We start from the raw sequence: 14,196 nt of genomic DNA, 5'->3' as shown, positions 1-14,196 counted from the left end.
GTCTGTCCTGCTGAGGGCGTGTAAACCCCCCGCCTCTCTCTCCCGCTCTTGCCCTCTTTTCATCTTTTGCATCATCTTAATTTTATGTAGGACTTTTGTCACTGCTGGAGTGGTGCCTTACCCAGTACTGAAACAGCAGTGCAGATGTGCCCTGTACTCAGCTCTTGTATGGTACAAGTGTAAAAACCCCACATTAAGGATTTTAAGGTTTAAATGCTGTTATTGTCCCATTCTGTGTTATTTCAGCCAGGAAGGTTTCTGGGGAGAACTTCCCTCTTGGCAAGCCCCACCTCACATGACATTCATTTTCCCTGAAGTTTCGCCCACCATATTGTGGGCTTCACCCGCGGTTTCAGATCCAAAGTTCCTCCTGTGGTTTCAAAGCCTCTGACTGAAGTTGAAAACATGGAGCTCAGCTGTTTATATACAAAATCAAATATGTAGCCACTCTGATGAAACAAGACCCAACCTGGATTTCCACCGGGCATTAGCATAACTTACATTTGTTGCTTTTGGCTGGGAACATTAAAAAGCCCCCCAACACAAAGGAACGTAAGGGCTTTGAAAAGACTATGTTTTAAATACCACAGATGACAACTGCAATGATTCTAAAAATGAAATCAATTTATCATTAGCCATTAATTACCAAATAGCTCTATTTTCTCCTTATGCTTCATGTAGCTTAGACTTCTGCATAATTAGGATGAAAAATGGAGACAGAGTGGGTCTTGCATTTAAATGACATAAAGTCAGTATTCCCTCCTCAAAAAACGGTGGTAAAGATTTTCGGGAGGACAAGAAGTTTAGGAGGGTTACATCAGGGAAAGGAAAAGCAAGCAAGCAGGCAAGCTTTGGTCTCTCTTAAACAGAGAGAAACTAGTCACAGGACAGTTTTAAGTTGTAGGCGACTGCAGTGTTCTGTTTTGTCAACTGTTTTTGCACAAAGCTCCAAACATTGTAAAAATCTGTTTTCCTTCACACCTAGCATCGCTACGAGCTATATTGTAACCACATTCACAGTGTGTTAGAGCCTGCCTCGGGGTTCCTTCGCAGCAGGTTTCAGCTGGAATGATTTTTTTTTTAACTTTTTATAATAATCACTCCATTCAAGTGGAACAATCATTATAAAAAATTATCATGAGTCATCTTGGACAGAAAAATCCTGCCACAATAAACCTGCTGAATGTCTTGCAGTAGAGCACATTGAAAATGGTGATCGAGGCTGGATAACTGCTTAGAGCCACACTTTGGATTATGCCTATTACTAGTATTGTTTGACATTTGGTAGTGAAAGAGCATCAATTCCCAGTCATGACAGCTGAGGCGGGGTCTTGGTTACAGTCATCTTGAAAGTAGATGCTGTGAACTGCCCTCCCCCTTTGCGGACAGTCTGCATCCCTGCCAGGGACTCCTGGACCAAAGCCACCCACCCCATGGGCCAGCGTGCAGCGGCTGTGGTGCTGGACATGCAGACCCCTGTGTACCTCGCTGAGGCAGTGGCCATGCCCCAGGCTACCCAGTCCCTCTCAAGATGAAGCCTGAACAGGTCCAGGGTGGGTGTTTTGGAGGAGCATCGGGTAGGGAGACGCGGGACACCTTGGTGAGCGATGGCAGGTTGTGCGGCTTCTGGCAAGACTGTGTCCACTCCATCATTTGGTGCAGAGTGCTGGCAGCTGAATAACTTTTGTGATAACTCAATTAGCTGGGAATAAAGCACAACAGCATTAGGATAAGCAAAAAAGCCTTTAAATTATTAATTTCAATTCCATTATGCTGATTATCGCTAACTTCTCAAAGGAGTTTGTCATTTGCCATTGTCTCTGGGTGGAATGTATTCCCCTCCTCTTCCTCACTCTAACCCCGCGCATCTGAGCGGAGCACAGCCGTGTCCTTCTGCAGATCTTCTCAATGGGCTCGACTTTCCAAATCAGCACAGCAGGGTGCCTACCTTGCACTTCTTAATATTAATCTTTTTTTCTGAGTCAGAAAATGCTAAGAGGGAACTCCAATGCCTTGGAACAATCTTTATGTCAAACAAATCGCTGCGTGTTTGTGTGCTAACAGCTGAGCGGCACCTTCTCAACCTGGCAGGGGCTTTGCTTCCCCAGGGGCAGCTCTGCAGGGGGACCCCCGGGAGGTGAGCGGGGCAGGGGGTGAAGAGTTAGTACAGACCTCCAAGTTGTTGTTTGCAGGAGGGGTCAGTCCGACCCAGAGCCCCACTGGGGCCGTGACTTCTCTGTGCTCACAAGCATTGAATACATTAACACTTGAGGTACTGCTCTTGCCCCAAAGTTTCTTCGTGCTTCATCATGCAACAGACCGCAGAGATGGGGCCATGTGCAGGATTTAGTGCCATGGGCGGGATCTATCAGGGGATTTGTTTAGAAATTACCATTGCCTTTTAGGTGACCTGCTCCGAAGAGGAGCCTTGGTGGTGGATAAATGGAGGAAAGAAGGGAGGGAGCAGGCAGCCACATTGCCCAACAAGCTGGGGGAGCTGGCGAGGACAGCCAAGAGAGGTTTCACACTCCTTTGCCTGTTAAAGATAGTTGGGCACACAGTCCTTCAGGACACACAGATCTAGGTTTCTTTCTTTCTGATAGACTGAATTTTCCCCTGGTGTCCCACTGGGAGTGCTTCACAGCCTTGCGAGGGGGCCCAGGTGGCAAGGTGCCCTGGTGTCCATGCCGCGGCGGCCACTGCGTGATCTGCAAAGGGTCTGACTGAGCTGTGTGTAAGAGCATTAGTTATGACTCATTTGGCTGTTTACTAGAAACCTCTGTATGTGCGTTTCAAGCCACTTCCTAATTTCTAGATTGCTGCCATGTCCAATGTTTGGCAGGCTTCAAAAAACTTGAGCCCTTGCTGAAAAACATATGGCTGGTGTGTCAGGTTCTCGCTTGGCTGCAAGGCAGGAGCGTGTGCGGGGGGGCGGGGGGGGGGTGTCGGGTGCGCGCGTGGCTGCAGGGGGGGAGGGGGGGCGGGGGGGCGGGGGGGGTGTGTGTCTCCTCGCCTTGCAGCTTTTGGGATGGAGTGGGAGCCTCTGCCTCCACGCCTCACACATCCTGGGTGGGTGGCAGGGTTGGAAACTGCAGGGAAGGGCCTGGGGCACAGTCTGGGCTAAAAGGAAAGGCAACCAGGGCCAGAATGGGATATAGGAAATCTGCAGTGACGTCTGTGAAGCCAGAACATATGCCTGAGCATATATGAAGAGACAGGAGTTGGATGCCACAGTGGGAAAAAGGAGTAGAAACTACTCAGCAAAGTTGAATACATGGATTTTATGCCAGGAAGCAAGGCTTTGATAATCTTCAGTCCCATGTTTCGGCATCTTTGATAAGAGCCTGGTCCTCAAGATGCGATGCAGCCCTCCCTTGTGCAAGGTGTCCCACGATGGCGTTCTCCTAAGCAAGGAGAGGAGCTTCGTTAGTCACCCTCTGGTTCTGGAGAAGCTGAAAAGGGACTGTCTTTGCCCTAGTGACCCCTTTCTGTCCTCTCGCTAAGCTTTACCAGGGAGCTGATATGGGTCCAAAGTGCTGTATAAGGCACAGGCTCTCTTTCATCGCAGCAGTGGTGTTTGCACGTTACTCATTCCTGGTTTCTCTCGGGCTGATGTAAATACCTGCGCAGACAGATTTTTGCAAATATATTTCTTAATGAAGTAGTGTCTGATACTAGATTATTGTTCAGAGGTTAGTGGTGGACTGCACTAATGGGTGAACTTTGACAGCCGATTAAAGTATTCATTACCCTGTGCCTAAAGCCCAAGCGTGGCCCTTTTAAGCGCAGCAGGATGCCTGTGTTGCGCCCGCGGGACAACCTCATGGCCACGTCTGGACTCCGCTTTGGATGTTTCTATCAAAATAAAGATACGGATGCCAACAGGAATGGCTTTTTTCCCCTCTTTGTATTAGAGAAATCAGAGCGTTACAGGATCCCTCGGTCCTGGCTTCCTTGGTGTTCTCGTATTGGGTGCGAGTAGTGTTTCTGCTGATGCAGTGTCTTCTGAGTCGTCTCCTGGTGTAGATTGCTGCGTGTTTCACAGGAAAGCAGATCAATGGTATCAAGTCATTGAGCTTATAAGTAGCATACTGGCAACCCGCCACTAAAATATAAATACATTAAATGTACTGAAGGAAATGTTCATTCTGTTGTTTAGCGTTGGACATGCCCCAGTTAGGTAAATTTAATCTTCTTGAGGGTTGTTGCGTTACAGCTGAATGAGATAGGCAGTTATCTTATTACTGATCTTTCTGTCATTCAGGGTTTGTGTTCTGGCATTTGCGGTGTGAAGTGTGCTTGCCCAAGAGCGGTCCTAGGAGTATTTTCCAAGGGAAATGAAGGTGCGTAGAGGATCTGTTAGCACCTTGCAAGGTCTGACCCTTTGTCTCGGAAATGTTCACGGTCCTTGTCAGTCACACTGCTACCGGTCCCACCTCCTTTTGGGTAGAAATGTACAAAATGGTTGCTTCGCCTATGTTTGTTAGGAAATGTCTGAAACTTGGCCTCGAGGCATTTATTTTCTTCCCCTGTATTCCTTTTGTTAACTTGTGCTATAGGGTTTTCTGCCGCAGTTCCTTCCAAAATCCCTGGCTGTGCCTCTGCTCCTGTTGAGGTCGGGGCAAGGCTCCTGCTGACTCCAGGGTGAGCGGAGGCCAGCATTAAGCATCAGACCCAAAGCCGATATTGATTGCATTAAAGAGGAGTCTCTCCATTGTTTTCCACGGGTGCTGGGTCAGACCCTCCCAACGTGATCCCGCAGCATTAACTCTCATGACTAATCCCGCTGAAAACCAGGGAGCTACTCCCCTGCGTAAGCACTACCAAATCCAATGTGCAGCGTTAACAAGCACTCTGCAACAGTTTAGCTCTTCTCTTGGTTGTATGGTGAAGGGAAAGGATGAGGCAGGAAAAGGAAAGCAGAAGGAATAAATGCACAGAGAGATTTTGAGCTGGTGGTGAAGAATGATGGTGTTCTGTATGGAATGCAAGTACTTAAAAAAATAAGACATTGGTTGTGTGTTTTACAGATAAGAAAATGTTATTTTATTGAACGGAAAGATATATATGTTTCACCTATCACATCTGAACTAATCAGTGTAGGCTTTTAGAAGAAGTCTGTAATTACTTTGAGCACGTCATTAGTTAGATGTAAAATGAATGATATTGCTCTGTTTTATTACCTCTAGTGATATAGCCATTTGTATCATAAATTCATTGACCTCATTTTAAATGATCAATCCTGTAAGACAGACTTGATTCATTAATTCTTAAGTGACATTTTTTCTCCTCCAGTAATTTCCTCCTCATCGTAGGGACTGTTTTTCTGCCTTTTAGTATGGTATTGTAAGGTGTCATATTACCTGTGTATGACATGCACATTTTATACTTGTATCTTAAATAAGCAGCATAGACTGATTGCTTAGACACAAAGAAAGAAAGAAAGAAAGAAAGAAAGAAAGAAAGAAAGAAAGAAAGAAAGAAAGAAAGAAAGAAAAAGAAAAATAATGAAGTACATGGATGTAGTAGATAGACATTTCTCACTGACGTTAACTTCAACACTTTGAGATGTTGCATAAAATCAATGAAATAATTATTAGGTATTTGGTCCATCCAGGATGTTCAGAGGAACAGAATCACTGCCTTTAATTTCTGTGGCTTTAATTAATTTTACCTAGTGATAAAATATACAGAACCGTCTCTGATCAATATGTGAGTGAGGCAGGCAGACTTCAGAGTTTCTTGTACCTCAGTGAATTATTAAAAACAGGAGAAAGCCCACTTAGATAAACAAATCAATACAGCAATAAAACTCTAAAGTATTTCAGTAGATTTTTCAACTGATAACTAATAGAACTAAATTATTAGAAAAGATGCCACAAGTTTTTTTGGGGACATATTTTTCTTTCAGCCTGTTTAAAGTCACTGAGGGGGCTCTTCCTAGAAAGATAAGGAGGCTGGGTTTACTCTCTCATATTTCTCAGGTGCTTCTCTGGCAGCAGGCTTACAAGTTGGTTTGCTTCCTTTGCCCCAAAGGAAGGGCAAGTCTTAGCTGCACCATCCCAGGACTAAATCAGAGAAGCAGCTGCATCTGGAGTCCTGCCCCATCCCTTACAGCAGCCACCTCCAGGACCGGTCTCCTCATCATCTTTCCGCTGCAAGCAGACGCTGTTTTGGTGGGTGATGGGCTGGGGCGGGCTTCATCCTTCCCCTAGCCTTCCTCGGGAGCCATCTCGGAGCTCCTGGTACCTCTTCGTGCAGCTCTTGGGGTACATGTGGAGGCCCCCTGCCTCTTTGCACAGCCCTTGGGGCAAGAGCATACCCTGCAAGTGGCAGAAGGAATTGCAGTGGTTTGCATCCTGATTCCATACATGCAAAAAGATAGCAGTTTGTGGCTACAGCAGTGAGCTCTTGATCAAAAATGACTTTAAGGTAAATTCAGCAGCTTTACTGGGTTAAACAGTACCTTATTAACTTGCGGTGTAGACTCACAAATTCCCCTTTTGTCTGCTTGGAAAACAGTGGCAAGTCAGAAAATTTCAGGAGGTCAATTATAAGGTGTTTCCATCAGATCATCCTGTGTTGGCTTGCCAGGTGGGTGGCAAAACCCACACCCATGCCAAATACTCAGGATGGTTCAGTGCCCACTGCTGCGTGTTTGCACTATTTGCGGCGAGGGGTTGCCCAGCTCCGGTGCTGTCTGCGATGGCCGCTGAGCCTTCCTGCAGGGAGCAGAGGGAGAGCCGATGCCCTCGGTAAAACCGAGGGGCCCTTGGAAGTGGGGCTGCTCCCTCTTTGCTGTCCTCCATGCACTCCTGCTTCCCATCCACCCTATGCTTTGGGGGGATGCATGTGCCATGGCAGCGGAGGCATTTATCTTGACTCTTCTGTGCGTTTGACAGCCTTTTTGTCCACGTTTTTTAGGGCACTACATCGTCAGTGTGTGTTCAATGCAGGGCTGGCCCTGTTTGTAACGCACCAGGAAATTTTCTTCCTTGCATGGGGTATCGTGCTGGCATCCCAATGCCACACGCGTCGAGCAGCACCAGCACCCCCTCTGCTTTATCTCATGTGGCACTGTGTCTGTGTACCCAAGCTAAAAATCTGGGCCCTGCACTCCCAAACTTCAGGGGTGACTTAATAGTTGCTACTTCTCAAGTAATTGTTTAGTTTGATTTAAACGTTGGGATGAAAACTTTGTGGTAGAGAGAGGGAGTGTGTGTGTGAGTCTGTGAATGGGTTGGGGAGGCAGGAGAGGGAATCAAATAGCAACCCGACTGGATAACCAAAAGGTTGCAGAGTTAAAATAAACAGGCTAATAACCATAGCATATAGGGGATATGGGTGTGTATATGTGTGTATATATAGATATTAAAGATATATTACTGAAAACTCAAAAATGTCACCACTGTTTATATTAAAGGAAAGCTGAGAGTTAAATGAGATGGGTAATCAGATGCCCGACATATGTTGTTTGGAATTGTTTATATGGCCAATAGTTATTAAAATTAATTATCCTTTTAATGCGGTCTTTTCACAATCGTATTCTTTTTTTTTTTTTTTTTTTTAAAAAAGATACAGTCACTTCAAAACAAGCTAATAAGTGCTATTTCGAAAAGGCAGAACAAGCAGTAGCAGGATGATTCTGACATGGTCATAGGCTCAACATGCTGATAGAAAGCACCAAAAATCTCTGTCAACGGAGTATTTTGAGAACTAATGTAAATGGCAAAAATGGTTTTTTTGTGTGTGTAAAATTCTGTCAAAAAAGTAAGGCACTGAAAAATCTGACATCTGTTTATCTGTTTATAGCTATGGCAAGCTTACTCATATTAATTCTTGTTTAAAATGCCATATGAAGGAAAGGCATTTGTGCAAACAAGAGTCATATTTGAATTGTAGATCATGTCTTCACCATCTGTGAGAGCTGTTGGTGTTGCAAAATTAATGTGTTAATGAAATCACAATAATTTCTCTGAAGTAATGGATTCTGAAGCCTAGAATGACTATTTTTTGAACTTTGGTGTCTAGTGGTTTACGACTGGGAAAACCTTTCACAGCTTAATTAGTTTTGCAGCCTTACTTTAAAAAAAATTGGCTATGCCTTCACCACACCAATAGTAACACAGAAATGGATTAAATCGAAAGCAGAGAAACAAAACAAAAATGAGCCTGCAACGCAAACTTTTTGCTGTAGTATCTGAAAAGTTGCTAAATAGGTCCTTGCTTGCCAAGAAGTTTTACTCGAAGTGACTCGTACACAAGAGTGGGCAAAGAGCTCAGAAAATAATTCCAGCTTGCCGAAACAACACGAATTGGGACTATTCAGGTCAGGACAAATGTCCTGACCATTTCCAAGTTTCTCCTTGGAATGAAGGGCCAAGGATGAATGATGCTTTTTGCTTCATGATGCCATTTTAAAATACCACACCCTTTCCAACTTACTATTTGATACTCTTAATAGAATACTGAATGTTACAGTGTGCTGCAGTTTAGCGGAAATTATTTGCATTCATTTCCAGCAACTTTCTGAGTCCTTTTCCAGTTATCATACTTCTTGTGTAGCATGGCATCCCAGGCGGTACAGGTGTGCTTAAAGTACCACTGAGGAGTAACCACAGCCATACTCATATGGATTTTGTATACTTACATATGTGTGTTATAACAGTTTATGCCAGCTGCCATTCTTCTCTGTGGTTTAAGATATATAATGTACTGTATAAGGTAGAATTGAGATCATGCGAGCCAGAAAAGGGAATGTCATTCAATTCACCAATATTTTGGAGCAAAAAAAGCATAGTTTTCACAAATGTAACTATTTTTTTTCTGCTAGAAAAATAACGTGAGTATTTAGAAAGCAACTGAAAAATGACTTTTGAAATAACACTATGAAGAGAAGATTGCTTTTCTTACCTGATTTGATTTTATTACTGTGTTGTAGGTATGTGACTGGTGTAAGCACATAAGACACACAAAAGAGTATCTGGATTTTGGGGACGGGGAAAGAAGGCTTCAGTTCTGCAGTGCAAAATGTCTCAATCAGTACAAAATGGACATTTTCTACAAAGAGACACAGGCCAATCTTCCAGCTGGACTGTGCAGTACATTACATCCTCCAGTCGAAAATAAAGCAGAAGGCACTGGGGTGCAGCTGCTGACTCCAGATTCTTGGAATATACCGCTAGCAGATGCTCGGAGAAAAGCCCCATCCCCAGCGTCTGCAGCTGGCCAAATTCAAGGTCCTGGACCATCGGCGTCTACCACTGCCTCTCCGTCTGACACTGCCAACTGCTCTGTCACTAAAATCCCCACACCAGTTCCCAAACCTATTCCCATCAGTGAGAATCCAAATATTCCACCAGTTTCTGTCCAGCCACCTGCTAGCATTGTGCCTCCAATTGGTGTCCCACCTCGCAGTCCTCCCATGGTGATGACAAACCGTGGGCCAGTTCCTCTGCCCATATTCATGGAACAGCAAATTATGCAGCAAATCCGTCCCCCATTTATTCGTGGGCCACCTCACCATGCCTCAAATCCTAACAGCCCTCTGTCAAATCCAATGATTCCTGGAATCGGTCCCCCACCAGGTGGTCCCAGAAATATGGGTCCCACCTCTAGCCCCATGCACAGGCCAATGCTTTCCCCTCATATCCATCCCCCCACAACACCTACCATGCCTGGGAATCCTCCAGGCTTGTTGCCGCCTCCCCCTCCTGGAGCTCCTTTGCCCAGTCTTCCCTTTCCCCCTGTCAGCATGATGCCAAATGGTCCTATGCCTATGCCACAGATGATGAACTTTGGATTGCCATCCCTTGCCCCGCTGGTGCCACCCCCGACTCTACTAGTGCCATATCCTGTCATTGTCCCTTTGCCCGTCCCCATCCCCATTCCCATCCCCATCCCTCACATCAATGACTCCAAACCCCCCAATGGCTTCTCCAGCAATGGCGAAAGCTTCATTCCAAGTACCTCCAGTGAGACGCCTGGGGCAAAGCCAACCAATAGCTCTTCATCCCCTCGAGAGTCAAAGCAAGGATCGTCTAAATCCTCTGACTCATCACCGAGCTGTTCAGGCCAGTCCCTAAATCAAGCTCAAGTTCTTCAGGAGCACAGTAAAAATGAAGTTGTTGACTTGACTGTCAGACCTAGTAGTCCAGTGAACAGTAAATTTGGTTTCCCCAGTGTGCTGCAGGGTCCACAGGACGGTGTGATAGACCTAACAGTAGGCCACCGGTCTAGGCTGCACAATGTTATCCACAGGGCTTTACACGCCCAAGTGAAAGTTGAACGTGAACCTAACAGTGTTGTAAATTTGGCTTTTGGTAGCTCAGACAAAAGGAACTGCAGTGACTGCAGGGACAACTGCAGCCCAGTTGACTCAAAAACGTTACCGTGCAGTGACGGAGCTCACTGCTGTCCTGTCTCCTTGGCCTCCGGCACGCCGGGACTGGAAGCTGGTGCAGCGGTGTGCAACGTCATTGTGAATGGCACGAAGAGCACGGAGGGTTCCAAGAACCCGGAGCCGCCCCAGGAGCCGAAAAAGCCCCAGCCCCTGGAGGAGCTGGCGGTGAGCGAGCTGGAGTCCGTTAAGGAGAACAACTGCGCATCAAACTGCCACCTTGAGGGAGATGCTGGCAAGAAGACTGGGGAAGAGCCCCTTGCTGGGGGAGACAAACAGGACCCAAACCTTAACAACCCAGCAGACGAGGACCATGCGTATGCTTTGCGGATGCTGCCCAAGACAGGTTGCGTGATCCAGCCTGTGCCAAAACCAGCAGAAAAGACTGCTATCGCACCATGCATTATCTCAACGCCAATACTCAGCACAGGGCCAGAGGATCTGGAGCCACCATTGAAAAGGAGGTGTCTCCGAATTCGAAATCAGAATAAGTAAAGGTTTGTGTAATCACTACTGCCTTCTGTGTGAGTAGAATGAGTATTTTCAGGTATGAGGTCAAACTCGTGTGGATATGGCCTTTGTGAAACAAGATAGAGATCCCGATTTATCAGCACTTTCAGAATACTATTGGTATTTATGTTTTAATATTGTTCTTTGTGTTGTATTGCATCTGTACTTGTCAGTACTCCATCCATCAGCAGCCTCATTACACTCTTGCTCACAGAACATTTCGTGATGGTGCTGGCTGTGAAATTATTGTGTTGTGTATGTCAAAGTCAGTGGTTTTCTGCCTAGGATACGGTTTAGGTCTGGGCCATTAATCTGCTTACTTATTCCAGCTGAGTTATGCAGCAACTCAAGCCTTCATGATGATGATTGAAATTGCCCTACAGCATAGCATAGAGCAGGACGACCCAGCTGCTTCCTGCTAGCTCAGATCCAGTTGACTTACCAAATGGTCATCTCCAACCATCTTACTTTGGTCTGCCTCCAGACCGCACCCTGGCTTTCAGCCGGGCTGTTCTCGGGGGAGTGAACCCCCTCTCCCTGAGCTTTCCTTTCTCGGGTATCGGTGCTTAGGGACCGCCTGCTGTTTGTGACCTGCCTGCTGTAGCTTATCTCAGCAAGACCTGTGCCATGGGGCTTTACTCTCTTACCTGAGGTATCTGCCTTCGGTGCAAGTCTCCTACCTTAGAAGGCAGTTGAGGTTTCCCCCAGCCCTGTGGTCGTTATATGTGCGTGGTTCCTGGTAGGGCTGCAAAGCAAGGCAGAGATATGGGTAAGCCCACCAACAAGCATGGCTTGTCCAAGGACAATGCTCCAGAGGCAGAAACCTCCCCACCCTTCATTCCCTATTCCCAGCCTACTGAATCCCTCTGATAAAACAGCGCCTTTGTAAAACTGTTAGTTTAATATATGTCTGTTGCTTCAAACCTGTGAGCAAGAAACAAATGTAATTGCATTTGTTTAGATTCACAAGCGTGGAGAGCTTCTTTCAGGAAAAGGGAAAATGGTGGGTGTTACAAGAAATCTGTTCAGCAGTAAAATACTGACGGTTTGCCGGATGTGGCTTGATGACATGCCAAATTTCATTACAATCCGTGGAATATTCTGTAGCCTCCAGTAAATCCCTGTCCCTGGTAGCACAAATAGCGACTGCAGCGGTGCAATACGAATATTGCCTTGAAGGGCTTGGCACCTACAACTGTAGATAGCGGCGCAGGCTGTGGGATCTGGGCCATTGCAACATCTCCCTGCTCCATCAGTGCAGGCTAATTGCACCATCAAAGATACCGCAGTATAGTCAGGACTCCCTTTTTTTTTGTTAACGCCATGTTCCCGGTGCTGACTGCAGTGCCGGAAATGTTACTTCCCTTGATCACAAACAGTATTTATTTACTTTCTTCGGTGGAACAGAACCATTATTCTTTGCTCTCGGCATGTGCTGACACATTTAAAAGACACATTTGTAAGAACAGAGGACAACTATAACTTTCTTGGACTAATAACCAACATATACAATAACTCAGAAGTCAAATGAATATTTAAAATCTTTACACGCTCCTAGGCCCTGCTAGTGGGGATCCCCCTACCCACCCTGGAGGTATGGATGGACTATATGTCTCTCTCAGCAGTGAGATCTTTATTGCAAACCCCAGTGTGCCACCTTTGGAGCTTGAAAGATTATCTCTTCATAAATGTACGCATGCTTTTACCTAGGGATCATGATTTGATCTAGTGAGAAGGCCACTATTTGTATCCCTTTTATTTAATTCTAGGAGAGCCATGGTTAACCCATCCTTTCCCACCTTGCTCAAGCTCCCCATAGCTGTGGTTTGTTTCAAGCCAGTGCTAAGAGACTTGCACATTTGTGTGCTGACACTATAGTTAAAGACAGGCTGGTTCTTAGCATCTATTTATGCTTGCCCAGACCATCCAGGCTGCAGTAATGCCACCTTTCCAAGGTCCCGATCCCAAAAAGCGTTTAGCAACATCCAGAGCCAAAGCCTTAAAACTCAGAGAGAGTTCTGGCTTCACCGAGTTGTGTATATTTTTGCCTCTTGACACGATTATACATGACATCGCTTCACGGATAGTATTTGGCAGAGAAAGTGGGCAAACTGAACAAGCTGCATTGAAAAGACAAGAAGGATGCTTTATCACTCAGTGTTGTGGTTTAACCCAGCAGGCAGCTGAACACCACACAGCCATTCACTCGCTCCCTGTCCCCCAGTGGGATGGGGGAGACAATTGGGGAAAAAAAAAGTAAAATTCATGGGTTGAGAAAAAGACAGTTTAATAGGACAGAAAAGAAAGGGAAAATAATAACAATATTAATAATGATAATAATAATAATAATGATAAAAGACTCTACAAAACAAGTGATGCACAATGCAATTGCTCACCACCTGCTGACCAATGCCCAGCCAGTTCCCAGGCAGCGGTCACCGCCCCCCGGCCAACTCCCTACAGTTTATATACTGAGCATGATGTCATATGGCATGGAATATCCCTTTGGCCAGTTTGGGTCAGCTGTCCTGGCTGTGTCCCCTCCCAGCTTCTTGTGGACCTCCTCGCTGGCAGAGTATAGCAAGCTGAAAAGTCCTCAACTTAGTGTAAGCACTGCTGGGCAACAACTAAAACATCGGTGTGTTATCAACATTATTCTCATCCTAAGTCCAGAACACAGCACTGTACCAGCTACTAGGAAGAAAATTAACTCTATCCCAGCCGAAACCAGGACACAGTTATTGTCCTCAGCTCTTTGTATTCTCTAAATGTCAATAACTGCCACTGTGGTTATCCTCAGGAATAACCATTTTCCCATTCAGCAAGATTTTTATATATTCCTTTGTCTCAGTGTAAGGGTTGTCTTACAGGAAAGTTTTCAAGTTGCCAGGCAAGATTAATCTGACCCAATATAGACATCTGGAACGAAGACACAGCTGAGCTAATTGTCTAAACTCTCTTTAAAATCAACCTAGAGAAGTAGGCACTTCAAAGAGACAGCTGAGCTCATCCTGAAGTCGACAACTAAGACAGCTCAGATGAATTGTGCCCTAGGAGTGCCTATTTCTCCTTGCTGTGAAGGAAACTTAGGGTGGCTGTCACAGACATAGATGTCCCCATAGACACTGAGAGTTAAAAAGCCCAGCCTAGGTGTCTGCCGTGCCTCTGGGGTTTGTGCGATAGCATAGCATGGCAATGATTATTAGTCAGTCTGTGTTCATCCCCTCCTTTCTCCACAAAAAGAAAGGAAGTAGCCTCTGTGCAGAAGAGATATGAGACCAGGATCC

At 45.7% G+C, this 14,196-nt stretch overlaps 1 protein-coding gene across 1 annotated transcript in view; it reads left to right on the top strand.

Annotated features, from left to right (window-relative positions):
• Positions 1 to 14,196, top strand: part of SOBP (sine oculis binding protein homolog (Drosophila)) — a 117,588-nt gene that overhangs the window by 91,048 nt on the left and 12,344 nt on the right. The window contains exon 6 of the mRNA XM_009327917.1: positions 8,942 to 10,896. Within this exon, the coding sequence (XP_009326192.1) occupies positions 8,942 to 10,894 (1,953 nt within the window). The 3' untranslated portion in view covers positions 10,895 to 10,896. The remainder of the gene's footprint in view (positions 1 to 8,941; positions 10,897 to 14,196) is intronic.

The sequence above is a fragment of the Pygoscelis adeliae genome, unplaced genomic scaffold (assembly GCF_000699105.1).
Source record: "Pygoscelis adeliae isolate BGI_AS28 unplaced genomic scaffold, ASM69910v1 Scaffold76, whole genome shotgun sequence".
Classification (NCBI taxonomy): domain Eukaryota; kingdom Metazoa; phylum Chordata; class Aves; order Sphenisciformes; family Spheniscidae; genus Pygoscelis; species Pygoscelis adeliae.
Note: the sequence above shows the minus strand (reverse complement) of the source record. Positions and strands in the feature narration are given on the sequence as shown.